Source organism: Micropterus salmoides, unplaced genomic scaffold (genome assembly GCF_014851395.1).
Source record: "Micropterus salmoides isolate LMB-PRFRI ecotype aquatic unplaced genomic scaffold, ASM1485139v1 Ms_hic_scaffold_2, whole genome shotgun sequence".
Lineage (NCBI taxonomy): Eukaryota > Metazoa > Chordata > Actinopteri > Centrarchiformes > Centrarchidae > Micropterus > Micropterus salmoides.
Window position 1 is genome coordinate 48,688,151 of NW_024041150.1, and position 21,969 is coordinate 48,710,119.

At 40.0% G+C, this 21,969-nt stretch overlaps 2 protein-coding genes across 3 annotated transcripts; one reads left to right on the plus strand and one right to left on the minus strand.

Annotated features, from left to right (window-relative positions):
* Positions 1-5,403: 5,403 nt before the first annotated feature.
* LOC119912633 (Fc receptor-like protein 5) lies at positions 5,404-18,285 on the plus strand. Of its 2 annotated transcripts, none has more exons than XM_038731915.1 (10): positions 5,404-5,543; positions 5,884-5,953; positions 6,195-6,233; positions 8,785-8,896; positions 9,377-9,522; positions 13,309-13,551; positions 13,802-14,086; positions 15,651-15,893; positions 16,819-16,956; positions 18,101-18,285. In XM_038731915.1, exons 2-10 carry the CDS (start codon positions 5,929-5,931, stop codon positions 18,211-18,213), a joined length of 1,344 nt encoding a protein of 447 aa, XP_038587843.1. In that variant the 5' UTR covers positions 5,404-5,543; positions 5,884-5,928; the 3' UTR covers positions 18,214-18,285. The 2 variants fall into 2 exon arrangements, with proteins under 2 accessions (XP_038587843.1, XP_038587844.1); XM_038731916.1 differs by having other exon boundaries at positions 5,423-5,543; positions 5,882-5,953; positions 13,829-14,086.
* A 1,936-nt stretch (positions 18,286-20,221) lies between these two features.
* LOC119912019 (Fc receptor-like protein 5) lies at positions 20,222-21,556 on the minus strand (the record flags this gene model as incomplete). Its single annotated transcript, XM_038730992.1, has 3 exons — positions 20,222-20,652; positions 20,938-21,183; positions 21,262-21,556. Coding segments are annotated over 3 exons (717 nt in total), but the record flags the coding sequence as incomplete, so codon positions are not given.
* Between the last annotated feature and the right edge of the window lie 413 nt (positions 21,557-21,969).

Consider the following 21,969-nt stretch of genomic DNA (forward strand, 5'->3'; position numbering starts at 1 on the left):
TAAAACTGATCAGGTCACATTTAACAGGCCAGTAGATGATGTTAATGATTAATGTTTGTTTTTTGCATTACCGTTTCATTAACACATTAACATCACAATCAGGTCACAGTGTTCAGAGAAATAAACACATAATTACGACCAAGAAATGTCATTTTTCCGTCACGCTTTTTTGGTGGGGATCTCCTCCCACATGAGATCGAGCTGGAAGGAAACATGATGATATTTGCATTTTAGTTTCCGGCTTCCGGACGTCACGCTGGCTATGAGCCAACTTACCCTGAACAAAGAAAGAGCTTTCATTAGTGATCACTCTGGAAGGAGTTACAAGAAACCAAACAGACAGAGTTGGGATTCAGATCTTGATCTTTTACTGCAGTTTGAAGCAGCAGAAGAAATTTCAAAACTCCGAGATAAAGAATTATAAAGCAGGAAGAGTTTTGTTACAACAACAGAGGAGCAGCCACCTCGTGTCCTCCACCTTTACTGAACACAGAGCACTTTAAATGTTTACGCTCTTAAAGTCAGTCTCAACATTCAACATTAATTCCAGCACTCTGCACTCCCCAGACCTGAGAGTGACAGTTTGTGTGTTTGTGTTTCTTTTGCTTTTTGTGCGAGTGAGGGACGTCTGTGTGTTTTGGGCTCAAGCTGTTTGTTTTGGTTTCTCTCTTTGTTCTCCCTCTCTCTCCTTGGGCGGAGTTTTGTGGGCCTCACTGTGGCTGGTGTTCTCCTCACATAATCGGCTAATTGGTGCACCTGCTTCGCTGCCCGTGATCAGCTCTCCCATAAGGCCTGTACCACGAGACAAGTTCAACACACCGGGGATATCTTTGCCTTATCTGGCTTCATTAACCCTGACGATTGGGATTGGGATAAGCGGTCCCACAAAGCTGGTTAACAACACGATAATGGTGCGTTCCATTTACCTCGGAAGTTGGAGGTCGGAGCTGGGAATGGCGTTACAGCCGAGTTGACGGCGTTCCAGTTAACAAGTCGGAAAACCTCGTTTGGCCAGCCACTGTTTACTAGCCAGGTTAGCAACTGATACGCCAGTTGATAAAAAAACGCATTGTGTGGTATTTACTCATACTAAACGCTGTAGCAACACGTCCACAGACAGCAGCTGGACAGCACTTTGTGTGAAGTGCTGATAAACAATATAAACTACAGCTTTCACTAACTGTTGATACTCAGAGCAGCCATCTTGGATCACAAAGTCGGGGGTGGAGCAGTTCCTCCGGCTTTCCAAGTCAGAAATCCCACTTAAGGGGGCGTTCCCTTTGAAATTTCCTACTTTTAACTCGGAAATTCGGACTTCCCGTGTCAAAAGGAACGCACCATAAGTCAACCCAGGGTTTCCTAATTCAGCTGTGAGCACATTCACATAACAGAGGCGGTTTTAGCTGCAGATGACCAATCACAGACATGAACAAGTCCTCTCTACCCCGGTGAACCTTCTGGTAAGCGGTGCTGAAAACCCAGGGTTAACCCCAAAGTTATCTGGATAAGCTCATATCCTGCTTCGTAGTAGAGGCCCCAGATCACCTGTTCTGTTCATACTCACTCTCATTGTAATCTCCTTCAAATTAAAAGCCTCCAGTTGTCTCCTCTCACTGTGACCATTTGGACTGAAGCTTTAGATTTGAAGCAGCAGCTGCAGAAATCAGCTCTACGATCTTTATGTGGACTGCATTCATGAATTAATGTCTGCTTTTGTTTTAGAACATTTGTCACCATCTTTATGGGATGATGTTCTGAAGGTTCTGGTTTATGTGCAGACAGACAGATGCAGTGAAACAGAAACTCACTCACTTTATGTCTCTTTAATATTTCTGACACAGTTCAGTTTTCCTCTCTGGATGTTTCCTGGTGTAACTCTCAGTTTGTGCTCTCAGCAGTGATGATGGAGCTCTTCTGTCATCCACAGGATATTTCTGTAAAGTGTTTCTACTTTTCTCCTCCTAGAGAAGAGAAGCTCCTGCGCTGCCCCCTGCTGGCTGTCTGACTGCATGTTCATATGGAGCTTTCACCCAGAGTGCTTTACAAAGTGCATCTCATCACCTGATTGGCTAAATGTTCATATCATCAGTCAGTGATTGGCTCAGCTGCTGCACTGACTGTTGACAGACAAGAACAAACAGGAAGCTGCTGCAGCATTTCTCCATCAACCAGAATGATTTATATTTAATGGATCCCACATGTTAGTGAGTGTGTTGCACATTTTAAACTAACAGTAAACACATGTCCTGCAGCAGCTGCACACAGACAATTTTAAATATTGGAGCTGCTGCAAGGACTGTAGACACACAACATATCATTAAATAAATCATGTACATGCAGAGGTTAATTCAACATGGATCATAAATTACAGGAAGAGGTTTTCAGGACCTGGACAGGGGAGCAGGAACAGAGCCTCAGAGAACGATGGAGGCCAGTTTGACGATACAGTTCTAAGGTGATTTACAGCAACTCTGACAAAACTCTGACTCAGGGATGACTAAGACAGAGGGGGTTCAGGTGGGGAGCGGAGAGGCGTCAAGAGCGAGAGGAGCGAGTTTTTAACAAGTTCATTTGGATGTAATGTTTTCCTGTCTGTGAAGGTTCTCAGTCATCCAGGTCACAGTTATCCAACAAAGGTTCAAATCAAGGGCAACTGGACTTGGTTGAAGATACTAGAAGACGTTTCGTCCCTCATCAAAGAGACTGAAAATGTTGCTGATAACATTCTTACAAAGCCCAGGAACTGAAATCGTTTCTGGTGCCCTAAAAATATGTATGTAAATAATGAAATGAAAATTGTAAACAGGCATTGACCAGGAGGCACGTGTTAGAAGGATGGCCTGTACTCTAACCAACGAGCTGGTGTCTCAGATGAACTGGGCAGGAAAGAAACTGAAAGATGCTGAAGAACAAAAGCCTGCATTCACAGACACCAGGCTCATGATGTGCATGCTTGGTGTGAATTACAGTCAGTAGACAGTGAAGAGAACAGAATCAGAATCAGCTTAAGAGCCAAGTGGTATACAAGGTATTTGATTTTGTGTTTTGGAGCATAAAATATTAGAAAGATAAAGAAAATGCTGTGGGTCAACCTGCTTGGATCCCGATCATAATTCAATTAAATTACACATAATTAGTCACATTTGCAAATATCACTCAGCTTCTGTCAATGGTAACTTGGTCTTGCCAACAGACAAACCAAAGCAAGACAATTTGCCAGCTTGACACTTTTAATAAACATTGTTTATTATTATATATTATTGGAGCATTGTGATTAAATATGATTTTACCCATTTTAAAAAGTAGCCCAACAAAAATCAGTGTTGATAATGTGGCAGGTCGCCACAAATAAATCAGTGTGTGGGAAACGCCTGCTGTAGAGGTCATCCAGCTTGACCATTGCCTTTATTAAGGCGAGGGTGTCAGCATCTGTGACTGAAGTAAAATCAATTAATGATTTTGCTGAAGGCTGCAGTACATAGTCTAACGTAAGGCTACATGCTGCAACATTATCCTCCCTATGATCACGGCACAAGACTAGTAACACAGCTCGCATGGGTCTCCGTTATTGCTGACAGTTTAAGAATCAGAACCAGAATCAGAAATACTGTGTTTAAAATATGCATATTAGCAAGTTATGACATAAGAGAGAGAAGAATTAGGCTAATAGCCGATGGTAACTTACATGGTAACATCCTTTATCCGTCATGGTCGGTGATTTCTTTTTTTAAATTTATTATAGAAAACACTTATAGCTTATTTCAACAATCCGAAACATAAAACGGTGTTGAAACAGCAAAGCCAAAAGAAACCAAACCAAAAGGAAGAAGGTAGGCTAATTGTGAGTCTCATTCAGGTATCATAATGTGCGTCTGTAGAAGAAGGATTTTGCTAAATGTGGTTGATTGATTTTATCGTTTGAATTGGAGAACGTGCGTCGCTTTAAATGTTCCCGCCGCTGTGGGACGGCATTCTCTCCTTTCCTTTCATAAAGGATGGTCCGGTGTGCCCTATGCTAAAGGAGATATGAAAGGAAGCATTGAAGCATCCTTAGCTTTTAGAGAATTCAACAAGCTCTCATCATGGCTGCCACGGAAATACTTCTGGTTCACTTCACTCAGTTAGGAACTAACCAAAAAACACTTTTCGGACGAAGCCCAAGACTGATTCTGACTTTATAGATAAAACAAATTGAGTTTTATTTATTTAGATTTAATTTTAGTTACTGCACATGCAACAGATACTGATGTACAAATGCATATTATACTGCACAGTTATGACACAGCGACTGAACATAAGTAAACTCGTGATATTACAAGACGCACATCTTCTGTGTAGCTGGACCATTGGTTTTATTACAAAGTGAGTGTTTCCTGTTTCTCTGCTGCTAGCACCACAGGTTTTCTTCCTCCCACCTTACATCTCACACTTTTTACCACAATGCAGCCTTTTGCAAGCAACCCCAGTGCGGGACAGAAACCAGTTTCAACAAGTTATAAAGGTATCAGGAAGTCTGGTGTCAGTAATCCAAGCAGTAAAATCAGTCGTAGTTTCAGCAATGGCAGTAACATTTAATAGTTTAATGTTGATAAAAGTAGCTGCTGTAATAGCAATGTTAGCAGTGTAGCACCCCCAAAAAAGACCAGAACGACAGGAGCTTTCGGGCTCTTTGGGTTTACCTGTTGATAGTGAAGTTATAACCTGCTTACAGAAATAGCTACACAGTTTAAATTTAGGTTTTTCACTATACCGTTTTATTTTTAAACAACTGACCCCCAAACAACAATGTAAATGAAGATAATTATTATTTATTGACCGCTTTGTTTTGGTTGACAAAGAGAAGTCTGCCTGATAAAGAGCGAAAGTAAAACCGGATCCTCCAGGTTCAGTTCCAGAAGTACAAAAACTTTATTTAAAATCCTTTTCCCATTTGTAACTACGCAAAGACTCACTGCTGTGTGGCTGACTCACCTGGAGTCGTACAGACTTGCTAACCTCCATATTTCCCGTTTGCTGAAGAATACTGAAGAGACTGAGTTGAAGCTTTGGGGCTCATCAGATTCATTTATGTATCAGAGTCAAACAGTAAACTGAGTACTTGTTAACTTGTGGAGACTCGCTTCTCACATTTGATTGATAGCTTAGATAACCTTTAGTGCCTGTTAGTGAAAAATTGTAGTTTTGCTTTTTGATTTAAATACTTTTGTCTCCAGGTGATTTCTTATTTTTGCTACTGTCATGATGCAACACAGCATGCAACAACCAATCCTAAAATCCTCAATAGGCTGGACTATATATATCTCCATCTCAAGATATCTGATTTCAGCAGCTGATATAGTGAGTACATTTTTATACAGTGGTGAAAGCTGGTTTGGTGACATAAAAGCAGAGGTGAGAGTTAGTGTCAGACTCAGAGTGCAAGCCTGTGGTCGTTTCCTGGAACCAGTGCACACTAGTGTAGACACCAAACTCAAAAAAAGTAACTCGTGTTGAACATCTGACTCTTTTTCATTTAACACTGAATTGTTTCTTTACAAGAAAAGGTGAGTGAATGATGAGAGAAACTCTAAAGCTGCTAAAAAGAACCGGAGTCGATTTCTTTTGATAAAAATCTTTACTGTTGTTCCTTCATGCAGCTGTCTGTTCTTTTATTCTGAAGTGTCAGAACTTGAAGCCACGTTTAATGAAACAGGATGTGAGTTTTGTGTTGTCACTTGAAAAGCAGCGAAAAGCAAGATAATGACACAAAACTTTTAAAATGAGAATACATTAAATAAATGCTAATAGATGATGAATGCCAGAATGTTTTTTAAAAAAAGTTTTTTTACTCCACTGTTTGCTGTTCTCACATCTCCCCCACCCTACCTGTGGTTTGTTCAAGAGGATGTTGTCGCCACATGGTCAGTGAATCTTTAGCCTGCAGGCACCATGAAAGTGACTCACCTTTTACTCTGTAAGTACAGAAAACTTGTTACCATAAATAATACTCAGTTTAAGTCAAACCAACAGTTAAAAAGAGATGTGTTTTCATTTAGCTTTGGTGGATTACTTTACAGAAAAGACGCTGAATTGTTTAATCGTTACCAAATGTTTTAATGACAGTTTGTGAAGCTGAATCTTTAAGTGTGTATGTAGCTGTGTAATGTATGTTCCTGCGCGCACACACAGTGATCTGACAGTGACTGTTGTTGCAGTGTTGTTGAGCGTCTGCCGGACGTCTGCCAGCACTCGTGGTGAGTTTCAAACCTGATGTGTGTGTGTGTGATACATTATTTAAAGCATTTAGAAGCGGACTTTGTAATAATTTTATATATATTCTGTATACGCTGTAAAATCTCAGATGATCTTTCATGTGTGTTTGCTGCCCACCACTAACCGTAACAAACCTAACCTAATTACTAACCAAGTACTCATTTTAACCCAAACCATGTTGTTTCCCTGACCCTACAGATTTGTAACAGTTCAGTTAAGACAAATGATGTCGTCCTGCTGATCATTGCGTCAGATCAGAATATATATCCATCTTTGTGATGTTGCAGAGGACTTAATCTTGTTTAATGTGGAGGACTTGCACATGACTAGAAGTCCAACCTTAGCTTTACATTTTAAATTTATTCATTTAGCTGACGCTTTTATCCAAAGCGACTTACAATTGCTATACATGTCAGAGGTCGCAAGCTTGCAGCTTTAAAATGACCAGCCACAGGGGAATGCGCTGCACAGAAATTGAACACTGAAATTCTCAAATGCCTACAATAAAAAGAAAAAGATGTATGTATAAATAAAAACAATGAAAAATACAATAAATAGATATAAAATAAGCTTCAAATATAAAAAGTGTAGACGTAAAAAGAAAAAATTAACAAATATATACACTGCATCGTTGTGCAGGCAGACGAATTAAACAGTTGTGCAACTGATAAATTATATGCATGTGGAAACTGTGAGATTAAATCATAGCTTAACCGGTGATCAAAAACATGTTAGGTTCTCCAGTCAGTGCCACTGACCTGTGAGTTGGTCCCCAGGTGCTGCACAATGGCTGCCCACTGCTCCATTGAGGGATGGGTTAAATGCAGACAATGAATTTCTCTACATGTATGTGACAATAAAGTTCCCTTACAGCGCAACTTCTCGTATATGAAAACGTGATCCTAACAGTGACAGTGCACAATGACATATGCGAAAAAGATGAGGATCAACGACAAAATATTTCACGTCTGCTCTTAGGCATTATGAACACAAAACACAAATGTGTGGATTGATTACTAGTTGCATGACACATTTAGTGTTTGGTCAAATAAATAATACATTTTACTCACATTATAGACGCACTCTCTTGAGCTTTTTGCTGTATAAAGTAATTTATTAAATCCGGCTGGTCCCAGCACTGACCATCTATCCACGGCTCGTGGTGTCCACGTCAGCACTGCATGCTGCTGTCACATTCCCATCACCTCTTTCTGGGGCCGCTTCCATTACTTTTCCATTGTCAACACCACCCATCTCTCGTACGCTGCATCTCTGTCCTCTCCACGCTTGCCGCAGAATCCCAATCTTCTGTGCTCTTTTTTTCTTCTGCACACTTTTACAGCCTGTGGGCCTGCCTTTTGACCACTGATTGGTGTAGGTAATAATAATAATAATAATATAATAATAGTAATCTTTATTTATAAAGCACTTTTCAAAAACAAGTTACAAAGTGCTGTAACAAGTGCAAAGACAATAAAATCCATAAAAACAAATATATGATAAAAGCAAGAAAACACTTAAGAGACTAAAAGACATGTTTAAAATAAATATAATATATATAAAATAAAGTCACCAGTAATGGGTCATCATCTCAGTGGCCACTAAAGCCGTCATTCTCAAGAGTCCATCTACACAAGTGTAGGTAATCTAAAATCATGTCAGCCCAGGAGGAGACGCACACACACAAGTCCAATATGAAATCAAATTAAACTCACAGCAATAATTAAACACCCCAAACCCATCTAATAAAATCATCTATTAAACAAACATAAAAACATGCATAAACACCATAGCTTGCTGCTATCCCGTCTTTATTTTTAAGAAAGATTGATATTTTGGGCTGCTTTGTTTTTTCTTGCTCAACTGCTTCTTTAAAGTTTATGTTGTTATATATCTTGATGAACTGATGAGAATGACAGGCAGGTGTGTCAGCAGGTGGGCTTGATTGCGTGAACCCCAGGTGGATGTGGCAGTCAGGTGGCCGGGGTTAAGGTTGGGTTGACGGGAAGTTCTGATGGCAACCAAATAAAAACAACTGATGTTCATGTCTCTGTTCCTGTTTCTGCTCTTTGTTTGCTGAACCTGTCGACTTCTTTGTTACTGACTGTAACTTTCTGATCAGTCTGTAAGTCATGGATCAGCTGACCCTCTGTGGTGGAAAGTACATTACCTCTAGTGCTGTGCTTAAAGGGCCAGTGTGTTGGATTTAGTGGCATTTGTTGATAAAGATGCCCTCCTAGTCTCACCCTCCCCTTCCTAACGTGAGGGAGAACTACTTTTTCCACTGTTGTCATGTATATTTGTTGTCTATTGTGGAAATCACTTTGGTCAACTAGTGTTGTTTTTAAATGTGCTAAATAAATAAACTTGAACTTGATCTTGATGGTTGCAAAACTTGCAAAAAAGAAGAAAAGCCCTCTCTGTAGTCAGTCTTGAAGGTGGCGGTCTCACTAGTGACAGTGTGCAACCCGAAGAGTCTAGAAAACAGCCCGTCTAAAATTAAATATGCTATTTTTTTGTTTCTCTCTCCAGCCTCTTTGATGGTCACTCCCAGCTGGTCTCAGTATTTTGAGTATGAGACAGTCACTGTGAGCTGTGACAGCACCAGCTCTGGTGAATGGACGGTGTGGAGATACACGGCAGGGTCAGTCTAACATCACACAACAGAATCTCTTAAAGAAACTTTACTTTTCTATCCTATTACTGTGTACTTTCCATTCCTGATGATCACTGTGCAAATAATCTATTGTTTGTTAGGTTTGTTTGCTTGCTGGTAAGTCATGTCTGACAATTAAAGTCGAGGTTATCAGACATCAACTTAATGTGTTAAATCTCTCATCATCCCGTCTGATCTTTAGCTACTGAGCTAATGTGACATTAGCAAACGTTCATTTCACAGACTGACAAGCTGCTACTCAGCTCTGAATGTCTGAAGATCCTGATTCAAATGATAAACATATCGATGTGATCTTAAACGTAGAACTCGGGGATCCTGACTATTCTTTACCATCTTCTAACTGCAATGTACCAGGCTGGATTATGATGTGCCAGATTAGCATTAGCTGACTGGGCAATGATTTATTAACAGAGCCATTACAGTGTCACCTTTTCTGAACACCAATAGGAATCAAACGTTGATGCCGTGTGGATCGGACGGAAGCAGTCAGACTCCATCCTGCATAATGACCGTCAAACAGGTCGACAGTGGAGTGTACTGGTGTGAATCTAAACACAGAGACAGCAGCAACACAGTCAACATCACCGTCACAAGTAAGATGCATAAAACTACATATCAGTGTGCAGGTTGGAAAGGCCACACGAGTATTTCCTCTTCTTCTTCCTTCTTACTTTTTACATGCAACTACTCCAACCGCAGACTTGGCAACGCATCCAACATGACAAACGTGAAAATCACATCTTTCACACACGGAGAAGTTTGCCCTTAGAAAGTATTAAGACTTGGTTTGGTTTGGGGGGAAATAAAGGCAAAAAGACTTTCTGCCAGAAAGCCCTGAAGGCAAACGATGGCTCTTGTTGTTAGATAAAAGAAACTTTTACAACTTGTGAGGTCAACATGGGAAGAGTCCAAAACTGTCTCTGTGTGTGATTGACAGGTTACACTTCTGATTCACATTAATTGTTTTAAAAGGAACTGATAACTATAAAGGGAAATGAATCATTGTTTGTAAGAGAATGAGCTCCTTGGGCGCCCAACAACTGAGAAACTGCAGACACAATGATGAATCATGACTTATACTAAAGTATTAATTTGGAATTTTGGCAAATAATTAAATTAATAATTCTAACAAAATGACCATCGATAGATAGTGGGATGAAGGATTCAGAGTTCTCTGCAGCATTTTAATGGAAACCAGCATGTGTCTACACAAGCATTTGTTAGTTAAGTAAATTAAAACACACCAGATGCACTAAGCTAAGAGAACAAGAGGTGTGCATGTATAAGGCAGTGGGGTGACCACATGTGGTCAAAAAACAAAAGGTGTAAAAGAAACTTTAGGTTGCTTCCTGCATATCTGTGGTTGTATTTAGGCCAAATAGCATTTATGTGATCTGTGTAACAGTGCCGAGTTAAAAGGAGTTTGCATACAAAGACTGTGTCTGTGTGAAACATAATTTCTAACTGAATTAGCGGTGGCTAAGATGTGATCACAACAATAAAACTTACACATAATAAAAACCTCTCAGCTGAGGCCCAAGGTGCATGATATTATGAAAAGATTCAGGGAATTCAGAAACCACTTTTAAATGTGTGACCTTTGAGCCCTCAGGCGCGACTGCCTAAGAAACCATCGTGTTTCTATGACAAATATAGGCACGTGGGCTCGGGTATACTTCAGTAAACCATTGTCACTTCACACAGTGCACCGCTGAATCCCAAAAACGCAACCTGAAACTGCAGAAGGAGGAAGGCCATCTATCAATTGTATGCAGAGACGATGCAGATTTCTGTTCATCCCACATGGACCGGGCTACAACAGTGTGTCTTCCAAATGATTAGAAAGTGCTATTAAAAGAAAAGGTGATGTTTAACAATGGCAAACGTGCCTCTGTCCCAACTGTTGTTGAGTATTTTACAAGCATGAAATTTTAACTTTGTTTATATTTACAAAATACAATTACGCTGGTCAGTCAAACTATAGAAAATCTTTTCTTTGTACTTTTGTCAGTTAATAAAGGTTCACGTGATTTAACAAATCCTAGATTAAGGTTTTTAAAATATCAGTTCAACATACCCAGGATATCTTAAGTAAGTTAACCCGGGGTTTCCAAATCCAGACATGAGTGCGTTCACGTAGAAGAGACGATGTTAGCAGCAGATGACCGCAAACATGGACAAGTCTAGTCACAGAAGAGATTTTACAAACGAAGAGCAAACTGTAATATTAGACATATGGATACAGTCTAAGTTGGAAGCTGCAGCTAACAAGAAAGACAGTCCCAGGCGGCATGAATGCCTCAATTTACAGGCTTAGCCAATAATATGAATGCGTTTATATGATGTGTTCTTATGGTGGTGATGACAATTTTAGCCTTATTCTTTTAGCTCAGCTGTGTGCCAGCGTTTCCATATTAATTAAAAGCCTTAATGAATAAGTGTTCATTTCAACTCAGTTTAAAAACTTCTTGTCACTCATTGTTTTATTTAACACACAATGTTCCAAACATTGTTCTAAATTAACTTCTTAAACCAACAAAACAAAAGATCCATTCATGCTACAAGGTATGTATTTCAAAATTTAGGCTACTGAAAACTCTCCCACATTAACTACCCAGGTCTCCATTATACAAGATAGCTTCTAACCTACTTGATTTTCATCTGCATACCAAATTATATGTTCATAATATTCAGCCTTGAACTGAAAATGAAACCAATTTATTTTAAGGGCTGTGACAGGTTTTGTAAAACGGACCTGGGAGCAAGTAAAAGATATAAACACATTTCAAAATGGTGAGTAGGCTTACTCTTACGTCTTAAAAACCTACAGTAGGAAGAAGCCTACAAGGCTTCAGGAGCCTACTTCAATCAGTCTCTGTAGGATGATATTGCTAAACAAAAGTTTCTCCGCATCACCGCAGCAAATATAAAAGTAGCCTATAAAACTGTGGGATCTTCTACAGATGGTGATGTCATTTTCCAAGAGAGTTGATTGATCAGTAGGCAGTACGGCCGATCTACTTTTACAGAGTTGATCTCTTATCTGGAACATAACCTGCTCCAGAGCAGGCCGTTCAGCAAAAGTTACCATGGCGATCTAACCCGGTAAGAAATGAACCACCGTCGTGGCACTGAAAACCCTGTTAACCCCAAAGTTACCTCGATAAGTACAGGCTCCTGCTAATATTCAACCAGCCAACTTAGCAACCAAAATAACAAGTTGTCCACCTGTTGAATGTTATGTTGTTATTATAGGATTGTCTGTTTCGGGGAGTTCCAATATTGTGAAGCGGTCTGATGAGAGATTCTCATGTTGTTTGATGATCTAACTAGAACAGCATTCTCAACAACCTTGTAAAACACCTTAAAACACCCTTGCAATAATCTTAAATTGCAGTCGCAACCACCAAGTGACATTTGTTTTGATTTACACGTACATCCTTCAAAAGTTCAAAGCTTTTCTTAAAGTTTTTTTGTTATATTCATCCTCTAACATTCACTAGCTTTGGATCAAACTCTGTAGTTGTTGATGGAAAACGTTTTACTATCTCTTCCCATGTTCAGATAAAAAAAAAAGTTATCCTGCAGAGCAATTTTTTTCAGCTATGATAAACAAAACATTTTTACTAAAAACAATAGATACAAACTAGTACACGACACAATACAGGAGAGCTGATAACAACAATAAAAAGAAACAACATGATATGAGTATGAAAAAGAAAGGGATGTAAGGAAAAATCATTGCAATGAGACATAAATACTCAAAATAAGGTCAAAAACATAGAAAACTAAACAAACATTTACAAAATATAAAGGACATGCATTAGGAAAGAGCAATTCATTTGACATCAGGGGGTTTCATCAAATTTTTTTCATTAAGTATATTAGAAAGTACAGCCTCAAATTTGTGAGTTTTGTTAGCTCATATTTCATAAAAGAAACAAGAAAGCGCCTCAGCTTTAGATAAAAGCTATATAATGTTAAGTCCCGATGAAGCCAGAGGTTAAAGACATTCCTGCTTTTCTTAATACTTCCAGTAAAATTCAGTTTCTGTCTGGCCCAAATCCTCACATGCGGGCGGCTGTGGCTCAGGAGGTAGAGCGGGTTGGCCGTTAATTGGAAGGTCGGCGGTTCAATCCCTGGCTCCCCCTGGTTGCGTGTCGAAGTGTCCTTGGGCAAGATACTGAACCCCGATTTGTATGAGTGAGTGTGAATGTTAGTTTCCGTTGGAGCACTTAGGCTCAGTGTATGAATGTGTGTGACTGGTGAATGCAGATGTAGTGTAAAAGCGCTTTGAGTGGTCGAAAAGACTAGAAAGACGCTATACAAGTACGGAGCATTTACATGCCTGATGCCACATTTGTCTTGTCTGTGTCGAGGTGGACCAGTGATCCTGCAGAGTCCTGTCCTCCCTGTGAAGGAGGGAGATGATGTCACTCTGCACTGTAAAACAAAGACCACTTCATACAACCTCCCAGCTAGTTTCTATAAAGATGGCTCCCGTATTAGGACGTATCCTACAGGTCACATGACCATCCACAATTTTTCCAAGTCTGATGAAGGTGCCTACAAATGTAACATCCACAGTCAAGAGTCTCCATCTAGCTGGCTGCTGATCAAAGGTAAATATTTGTATCCCAAAATCCCACTTGACTCTGTGTTTTGACATTTTCAGTGCACTACACAATAAACATACTGAAATCTTCATGAGACTGTGTAAGATTATGTACTGAGAGCTGAATGTGTGGATTTCCAAATTAACTTCAATACAATTCAGTGTTTTCTTGGAGCAGCATCTAGTGGACACTAGAGGAACTGCAGCTGAACGCACTTTGACTTTAACTCTAAGTGAGAGTCTGTGTGTGTCCACAGATGATTCTAACCTGGCCTCTCTCACAGTGTTTGGCGACACGTCTCAGCTGTTTGAATATGAGAATTTGAATGTGAGCTGTGGCGACAACAGCAGCGTTCATGAATGGAAGGTCATGAGGAACACAACTCCTGAAGGTGGCAGGTTTTCCAGCTGTGGAGGTCTATGGGGGACTCTGACCCACTTTGGCTGCATCCTCTATACAGCCAAGCCCCTTGACAGCGCTATTTACTGGTGTGAGTCTCCTGCAAGACAGCGGAGCAACTCTGTCAACATCACTATACATGGTAGGAATGATAAAAAGAACCAAATAGAATTTTAACCCTTCCAAAATAATACAAACAAACATTCTCAGCTTTTTGGTTCCAATTATAGTTTCCTGAAAACAAACATCGCAAATTATGCCTATTAAGGTTGTATTAACAGGTATGGTGTTTGAAATATGGCAGACTAGAGCTGGTGCTTAAAAGTGTGCCGAAATCACTGCAGAACTCCACAAAAGTACACAGCACGAGAGGTTTTCATGTAAGAGAGGGTTACTTTGGTGATGTTTGCTTGAATCAGCAGTAAGGACCTGCACTCTATCTACCCGGGGTTGGGTTGCAACACCTCTCCATACATCCATCACTAATTTGGAACACAAAGTACTTCCTAGGTTCCCAGTAACTACTAGGTAGTTTCATCATTAAAGTTTAAAGTAACATCTAAAAATAGGTTGGTGAGAAACATATGTAGTGCTGTCCAATCAAGAGCAATGGACTATATAAGCAGGAAGTCATTGTAGCATCACAAACTAGCATAGCTTAAAACAATTATAGATTTAGAGATGCAAAAGGTTTTTTGCAAAAGGTTTTTTTTTTTGTAAACATAGGTATCGCACTCATGCCACAGCATCTCAATCAGGTTAAGGTCAGGACTTTTCTGTGCTTTGGGTTGTTGTCCTGTTGCATCACTCATCTTCTGCTGAGTTTCAATTGGCGGACAGATCGGCATAAATTGTCCTGCAAAATTGCTTGATAAAGTTTGGAATTGATTTTTACGTCAATAGTAACCCTTCCTGGCCCTGAGGCAGCCCCAAACCATGATTCCCCCTCCACCATACTTCAACGTTGGGATGAGGTTTTGATGTTCAACTCCACTTTGGTTTCACCTGTACACAGAATATTTTGCCAGTAGTGCTGTGGCACATCTAGGTGCCCTTTTGAAAACTTCAGATGGCCAGCTATGGGGTTTTTTGGACAGCAGTGGCTTCCTCCGTGGTATCCTCCCATGAACTCCATTCTTGTTTAGTGTTTTACATACTGTAGAGTTGTCAACAGATATGTTAGCATGTTCCAGAGATTTCTATAAGTCTTCAGCTGACACTCTAGGATTCTGTGCTGTGCTCGTCCAGTCATTTTTGCAGGAAGGCTAATCCTTGGGAAAATTCCTCTAGACCTTGTTCATGTCTGATCGGCAACTACAGGGAATGTTTGGGTGAGGTTACTGCTGTTTTAGTCAAGTTTCAGTCAACCAGTTATTAAATCAAAAGGTTCACATACTATTTTTCACCCTGCAATTTGAATTTTACAGTGTGCATAATAAAAACATGAAAACAAATAATTGTGTGGTATTAGTTTAAGCAGACTGTGTTTATTCAAGTCTATGCAGAAATCAAGGTTATTCCAAATTTTTCACATTTTCCTGAGACTGTATATATGTTTTTTTTTTCTTAGTCTTTTTTAAATTATATTTTTTCTCTGACATTTATCAAACATGTTTAGATTCACTGGTTGTACATATAAACACATTTTCTCATCTTTCTCCATGTTCAGATAAATGACTGATCCTGTTTGTATTATGTTTGTTGAGATGGACCAGTGATCCTGCAGAGTCCTGTCCTCCCTGTGATGGTGGGAGATAATGTCACTCTGCACTGTAAAACAAAGACCCCTACCGCCAACATCAAAGTTTTCTATAAAGATGGCTCCCTCATCAGGACTGAGCCTACAGGTCACATGACCATCCACCATGTTAACAAGTCTGATGAAGGCCTCTACAAGTGTAACATCAGCGGTCATGGAGAGTCTCCACCCAGCTGGCTGTTTGTCAGAGGTGAGAAAGCTGCTCAGTTGATATTTTGGTCAGTTGTAAATTTGGAGAAGCTCAGGAGGTTCAGTAGTTACACTTGAGGTTTTACACACAGAGGTGGTTACTGTTACAGATTTTAAGGAGAATAATGTTTATACTAAACATATCTCTTGCTGGTGACAATATCTGTCATTTTGCATCATTTAGTGCCACTTTCCTTCTGGGCTTTTCTCCTTTTAGAACCATCTTTTCCTTTTCTTGAGACTGCTGCTAATGGCCAAAACTTAATGAACTTTAGTGTGTACTAATTTACATTCATTATAATGTTAGCATATACAACCTTAAACTCCGTTACAAACTCACCCAGTGTGGTGTGAGGTTCATCTTAAAGCAGTGCAGGTGGTGACTGGCTGAGGGTGTTAGGTGCGCCTGAAGTTTTAGGGCTCTGGAAACAGAGAGCACAGTGACACCTGCTGGCTTGTAGAAATTGTTGCAGCTCATTTTGAAGCTCAGTTATTGACTATATTAAATCATAACACTGTTGTTCTGTATTTTTGGAAAATAAACTTTGGTGTGAGAGTTTAAATATAATTTGTTTTGCTGCCACAGTAGCTTGTTTAAAATTGAAGTGAAGCTTCATGTCTTTATGTGAACTTTTGGCCACAGATATCACCACACTGCAATAAACAATAGTAAATACATATAGATGAAAACAAACAGAGGCAGTGTGATGTATTACATTTGATTTGTTTTTTGTATAAATACAGTTTATACATTAAAGTGAAGAAACCACATCTCACAGTCAAAGCTGATACAGGATCCATCCACTTTTCCTTTAATGTTCAGAGCCAAGTGTTGCTGAACCGAGTTTCATAGCGTGGCGGTAAATGTGGTTTAGTGAGCATAACATTTTAGACGTTCACCTGACCAGGTGTGTTTGTTTTTCTAGATCGCGATGGAAAAGCTTCATATACTGCAGATCCAACCCAGACAACTGTGCTGAACGCGATCCGCCACCTGGTGGTCTTCTCACCATACTGCGTAGCCACTGTTCTCATGTTGTCTTTATATCGACAAAGGCTCACAGGTAACACTGACCTTCTAATAAGTACAGCACTGCTAGCAGCTAAATGTTAACAACATTATAGTGTTTACTATCTCAGTTTAGCATGTTAGCAAGCTAACATTTGCTAAATCAAGCGTAACATTAGTTCAGGCTCACAATCCCAGCACATCAGCCTATAGCAGTCATCTTAAAGTAGGGGTGTACTCTCTTTTGTTGCCAGCGGTTTAGACATTAACGGCTGTGTGATGTGTCATTTTGAGGGGACAGCAAATTTACACTGTTATCCAAGCTGTACACTCACTACTTTACATCGCAGCAAAGTTTCAGTTCTTCAGTGTTGTCATATGAAAAGATATAATCCAATATTTGCAGAAATGTGAGGGGTGTACTCACTTTTGTGAGATACCATATGATTCAAGTGGCCTCACAGCATGTAATTTAGTGTCCTGGCTTTACTAAGTGTTCAGCTGGGTCTTCCTGCTGGCGCGTCCATGTAAGCACATACCAGAGAGCTTACAAACAACCGTTGCAGTTGTTTTGGGGTCTTTGCTATTACTCTCTGCCTCAGGCTTTCCGTGTATGCACATGGATGGGCAGGGAGGCATGGCTTTCCATGAAGAGGCGTAGAAGGGCAGGGAACTGTATTTTAACTTTATAAATGTTCAACTGTGTTGCTTTTTACTAATTTGTACTAATATGCATCATGTAAATCTGTAACTTCTTATGTTATTTGTATGTTCTGCTTGGAGATGTTAGTTTTTGCTTAATTTACCTATGTTTCTGTGTGTGTGTTCTGTTCACACACACACTAATACAAATGCACACCTAGGCAAGCCCCACACAAGCTTCAACTACACGGTTGAAATACACCATTCGGACAACATCTCGTCTCTGGATCCTGATTCTTTAACTCGAATCAATGTTCATATTGAACAGCAGGAAAAGTTTCCTCCGTAACAGGAAATGTCATTAGTTCTGCAGGTATTTGGTCAAAACCAAAGAATTAGACAACTTTAAACGGTGACCTGAGCAGTAAATGAAAATTCAGACACCAATGTTATAGTCATTTATTTGTTTAGTTATAGCTACAGTTCATCTTCATCACACAATCAATATCCAGGTTAATTTATCAGGTGATTAATAAAATGATTACTTAACTCTGCAGGAAGACACCCTCCTGTTTCCACGAGAACAGCTCCACTCAGAGAAGATGGCGAGGGATTGGACCAACCGTTTGATGGTGTCATTGCTGATGTCACCACCGAGCATCATTTCTAAACTAAATAAAATTACAACTCTGTGTCTCATTTTTCAATAAAGTAAAAACAAAATCAGCTGTCAGTTAGAAAAGACTGTTGCCGCCACGGCCTGATTTTAATTGCTGCTTTGATGCTTTTACTTTTGTTTTATCGATTGTTTTTGGTTTAATAGTTGTGATCTTTGATCACATGAACCTTAAGACTAGGGCGACTAGTGGTAGGATCTGAAACACCAACATCTTAATATTTATATATTTACCCTTAAGTAAATGTGTTAATCAATAATGGTTGTATTAAAATATATGTCTAACATCAGAATCAGGAAGTTGCTACATTTCCTTCAAAGATGTGTAGATAAATGAAAGTTTTAGGAGACAGAGGCAACCATCTAACATTGGAAGCAGCAGTGATCATCTCTCAACATTTAGACTGAAACACACGTCCAGCAGATTGGACTCACCCAGCACCCTCTGGACTGATGGTCCCTCCTTCTGCCGCTGAAATAAACACCTTCTCACTCCCAACTCGTCATATGGATGTTTGGTCAAGACCCCTTGGCATCGCTTTTTCATGGCCTGGGTACCCCTTTAGTGCCGTTTTTGTACGGCGCCGTGTTCATGTTAACAATAAAAATGCAACATCTGGTCAAGTTAACAATAAAACTGAAACAGAAAATTCTTACTTCAATACAAACATTCAAAATTACTTTCTGTTTAACACAGGAAGTGTCTCCTGTCTCCTGTGTGAAAGTCCACCCAACTACCTCGTTACTCTGACTTTTCTAGTAAATATCGCACACCTACCTGTAGCGTTGCAATATGTCACGACATGGCTTCTCCCAGTGCGTTGACCTATGATGCTAAGGGGCTCCCCAGAGTGTTACAAACTGATGCTCTTGACCATACATCCATATGTGAGTGAGTGAGAACGTGTTGCAGAAATAAGATCAACAGCAGTTTGACAGCCATAAAAGCCTCCTCCCTCCTTCCTCTTTGTATACCACCACGTGTCAGGTTGTCTGTACGGTTTTCCCTACAGCAGCTATGAGGAAACTGTTTGGTATAAGAGAAGTAATGAACCTACAGACAAAACCACATGATCACATGGGAACAAAACACAGGCCACAACCGGGTTTGACAGATTTGAATCTTGGAGGGCGTTATTCTCATAAAACTGAAGGCAGGGGAAGACACTCAAGAGGGAGGAGGCACAACAAGGCACAGTCAGGGAAATTCAACACTCACAAGGAAGCAAAGCTAGACAAGACACAAGAGGCAGGAAATAAAGCCAACAACACACACAAGGACGAATGTATCAAAGAAAACAGAAAACACAGAACGTCTGCATATCTGATAAAACATGATCAAAGACAAAAGAACGAGAACACAGAGACAGGGAGTCATATACTAAAACAGGAATTGCGTAAACCATGACATTTATAAATAGCAACTGCTTTGACAATGATGTAAGACAAAATACAACTTGGAGATATTTATCTGCAGAAGCCTGGCGACCACAAAGCTCCTTGCTTCTATTAACACAAGTTCACACATTTCACCACAAGGCTAAAAACTAACAGACACGTCATCGTCACCACTGTCGTATCAAACCACCAACTCCACACCACAGTTCACTGCAATCAACAGGAGGAAGCTGCTGATGTGGTTTTATGTGCAGAGTGAAAATACACTAAATGATCAATGTTATAAAATCTTACTTTAATCTAGGACACACGTTCATATTCTGTATGTAAACTCTAATGTTTCTAAAAGTACAAGTCTGGTGATATTCTGTTGTTTTCTACATGCAAAGACTCTAACCAGCTGATAATGTTTTTCCTAACAAGTCCTGTGTCCTTGGTCACTTTTAGACGTTTGAGGCTCCACAGTCAAGTTAGCAACGTTTAGCAACAACAAATATGCAACGTCCTGTGAATCACTGTATGTGATGTCATCTGTGATGTCATCATCCCCAACTTCTACTTCAGCAGCTGAATGAACCAAAAGGAGCAGAAATTTAAATCAGTGTTAATCTTGAATGAGAAATCCTTTATTTTCAGAAAAATGGAAATTTGTACATCTACAGTTCCAAATGTGTATAACAGCGGTGTAAATTAATGAGAATCCTACTGCAAAATTTCACATTATGTGTACTCTCCAGAAGTGTTAATAGAAAAGTAAATAGCAAGAGTAAAAAGTGACTTTTAATGTGAACTGCAGCAAGTGGCTGTAAATAAAAAATATGAAACACAATTAGTCTTTTTTTCTTGTCTGAGTCTGTATCTAACATAGAGGTTTCCTACAGATGCATCGTCTCACCAGTAGAAGCAGGAGAACCAGGAGAAACAGCACAATTAAAACACATAAAGATATAATCGGAGACCACACCACAAATTCAAGAGCAGAGGAGGAACCAGGAGGAGAGGTGGTTGGAGGATGACTCGTGTTGGTTTTCTGCACTGAAATAAAAATAAATGGATGAGACATTCAACAGTATGCTAAGAGAAAGACACACAGAAGTGAATTCATAATCTCTGTCCATGTTGGTTTTAGCCTGGCATCAACACTTCATATTTGATTTCCAAGGTTATCAACGGACGCAGAACAAAACAGATTTCACAGTGCAGATAGCAAAGTTAGAAATGTTGTCACATCATGAATCGTCTCTGCTGTCCTGAAACCTGCTGAACTCAATGTAGAAAACAAAAACAGGTCAGTTTGAGAATTATCTTTGAGCTCCTCACCTGTGACAGAGATCCAGCTGGATGGAGACTCTCCACGACCGCTGATGTTACACTTGTAGAGGCCTTCATCAGACTTGTTAACATGGTGGATGGTCATGTGACCTGTAGGCTCAGTCCTGATGAGGGAGCCATCTTTATAGAAACCAGCTGGGAGGTCGGAGGGAGGGGTCTTTGTTTTACAGTGCAGAGTGACATCATGTCCCTCCATCACAGGGAGGACAGGACTCTGCAGGATCACTGGTCCACCTCAACACAGAGACAAACTACAGCATTTCATCATTTACACACAGCTTCATCAACACTAACTCCACAGTCTGATCTTACCAGTGACAGTGATGTTGATGGTGTTACTGGTTGTTCCCTCTCTGGACTCACACCAGTAAACTCCACTGTCCCATGGGACGATGTAGCTGATGTTACAGGAAGAACCAGCTGATCTTCCCCAGCCAGCTCCACAATGAGTCCTGGTTTCTCTGGTTGTGTTCCTCCTCAGCGTCCATCCAGCAGAGCTGTCGTCCTCCTCACAGCTCAGAGAGACAGACTGTCCTTCAAACAGCTGAGAGCTGCTGGGACTCACAGTCAGAGAGGCTGGAGGGTTGACATGACACACTGATGATCTTTAGCATGTTTGTCCAAACTAAATAACCTTTCAAGTGCAATAAAGCAGAAACCCAGAAACCAAAACCTGAACCTGAAGCAGCCTCTGTGATGTTTTCATAACAGCTCGTTCCTTCATTTGCAGACAGTTAAGACTCAAAGATGTTTCATGTTGTAAATCATGAACCAACGCTGCTTCCTAAAACGTACATTCACGCAGCGCTGATGTGAAACAGAGAAACAAAATGCTGCAGGGTCACATTTTCATCAACATGATGAACAAACATTTTTCCATTGTCAGTGTGTTTCTTTTGTGTTCCTACATGATCTGCGAGTGGCAGCTGCAGCAGGTTGAACTGTTTTTTGTGTTCTTTTTCAGCAGCTCTCAGTAAAGATGGTGGTTTCATTAAAGAGTAACTTCACTTCAGACTGAAA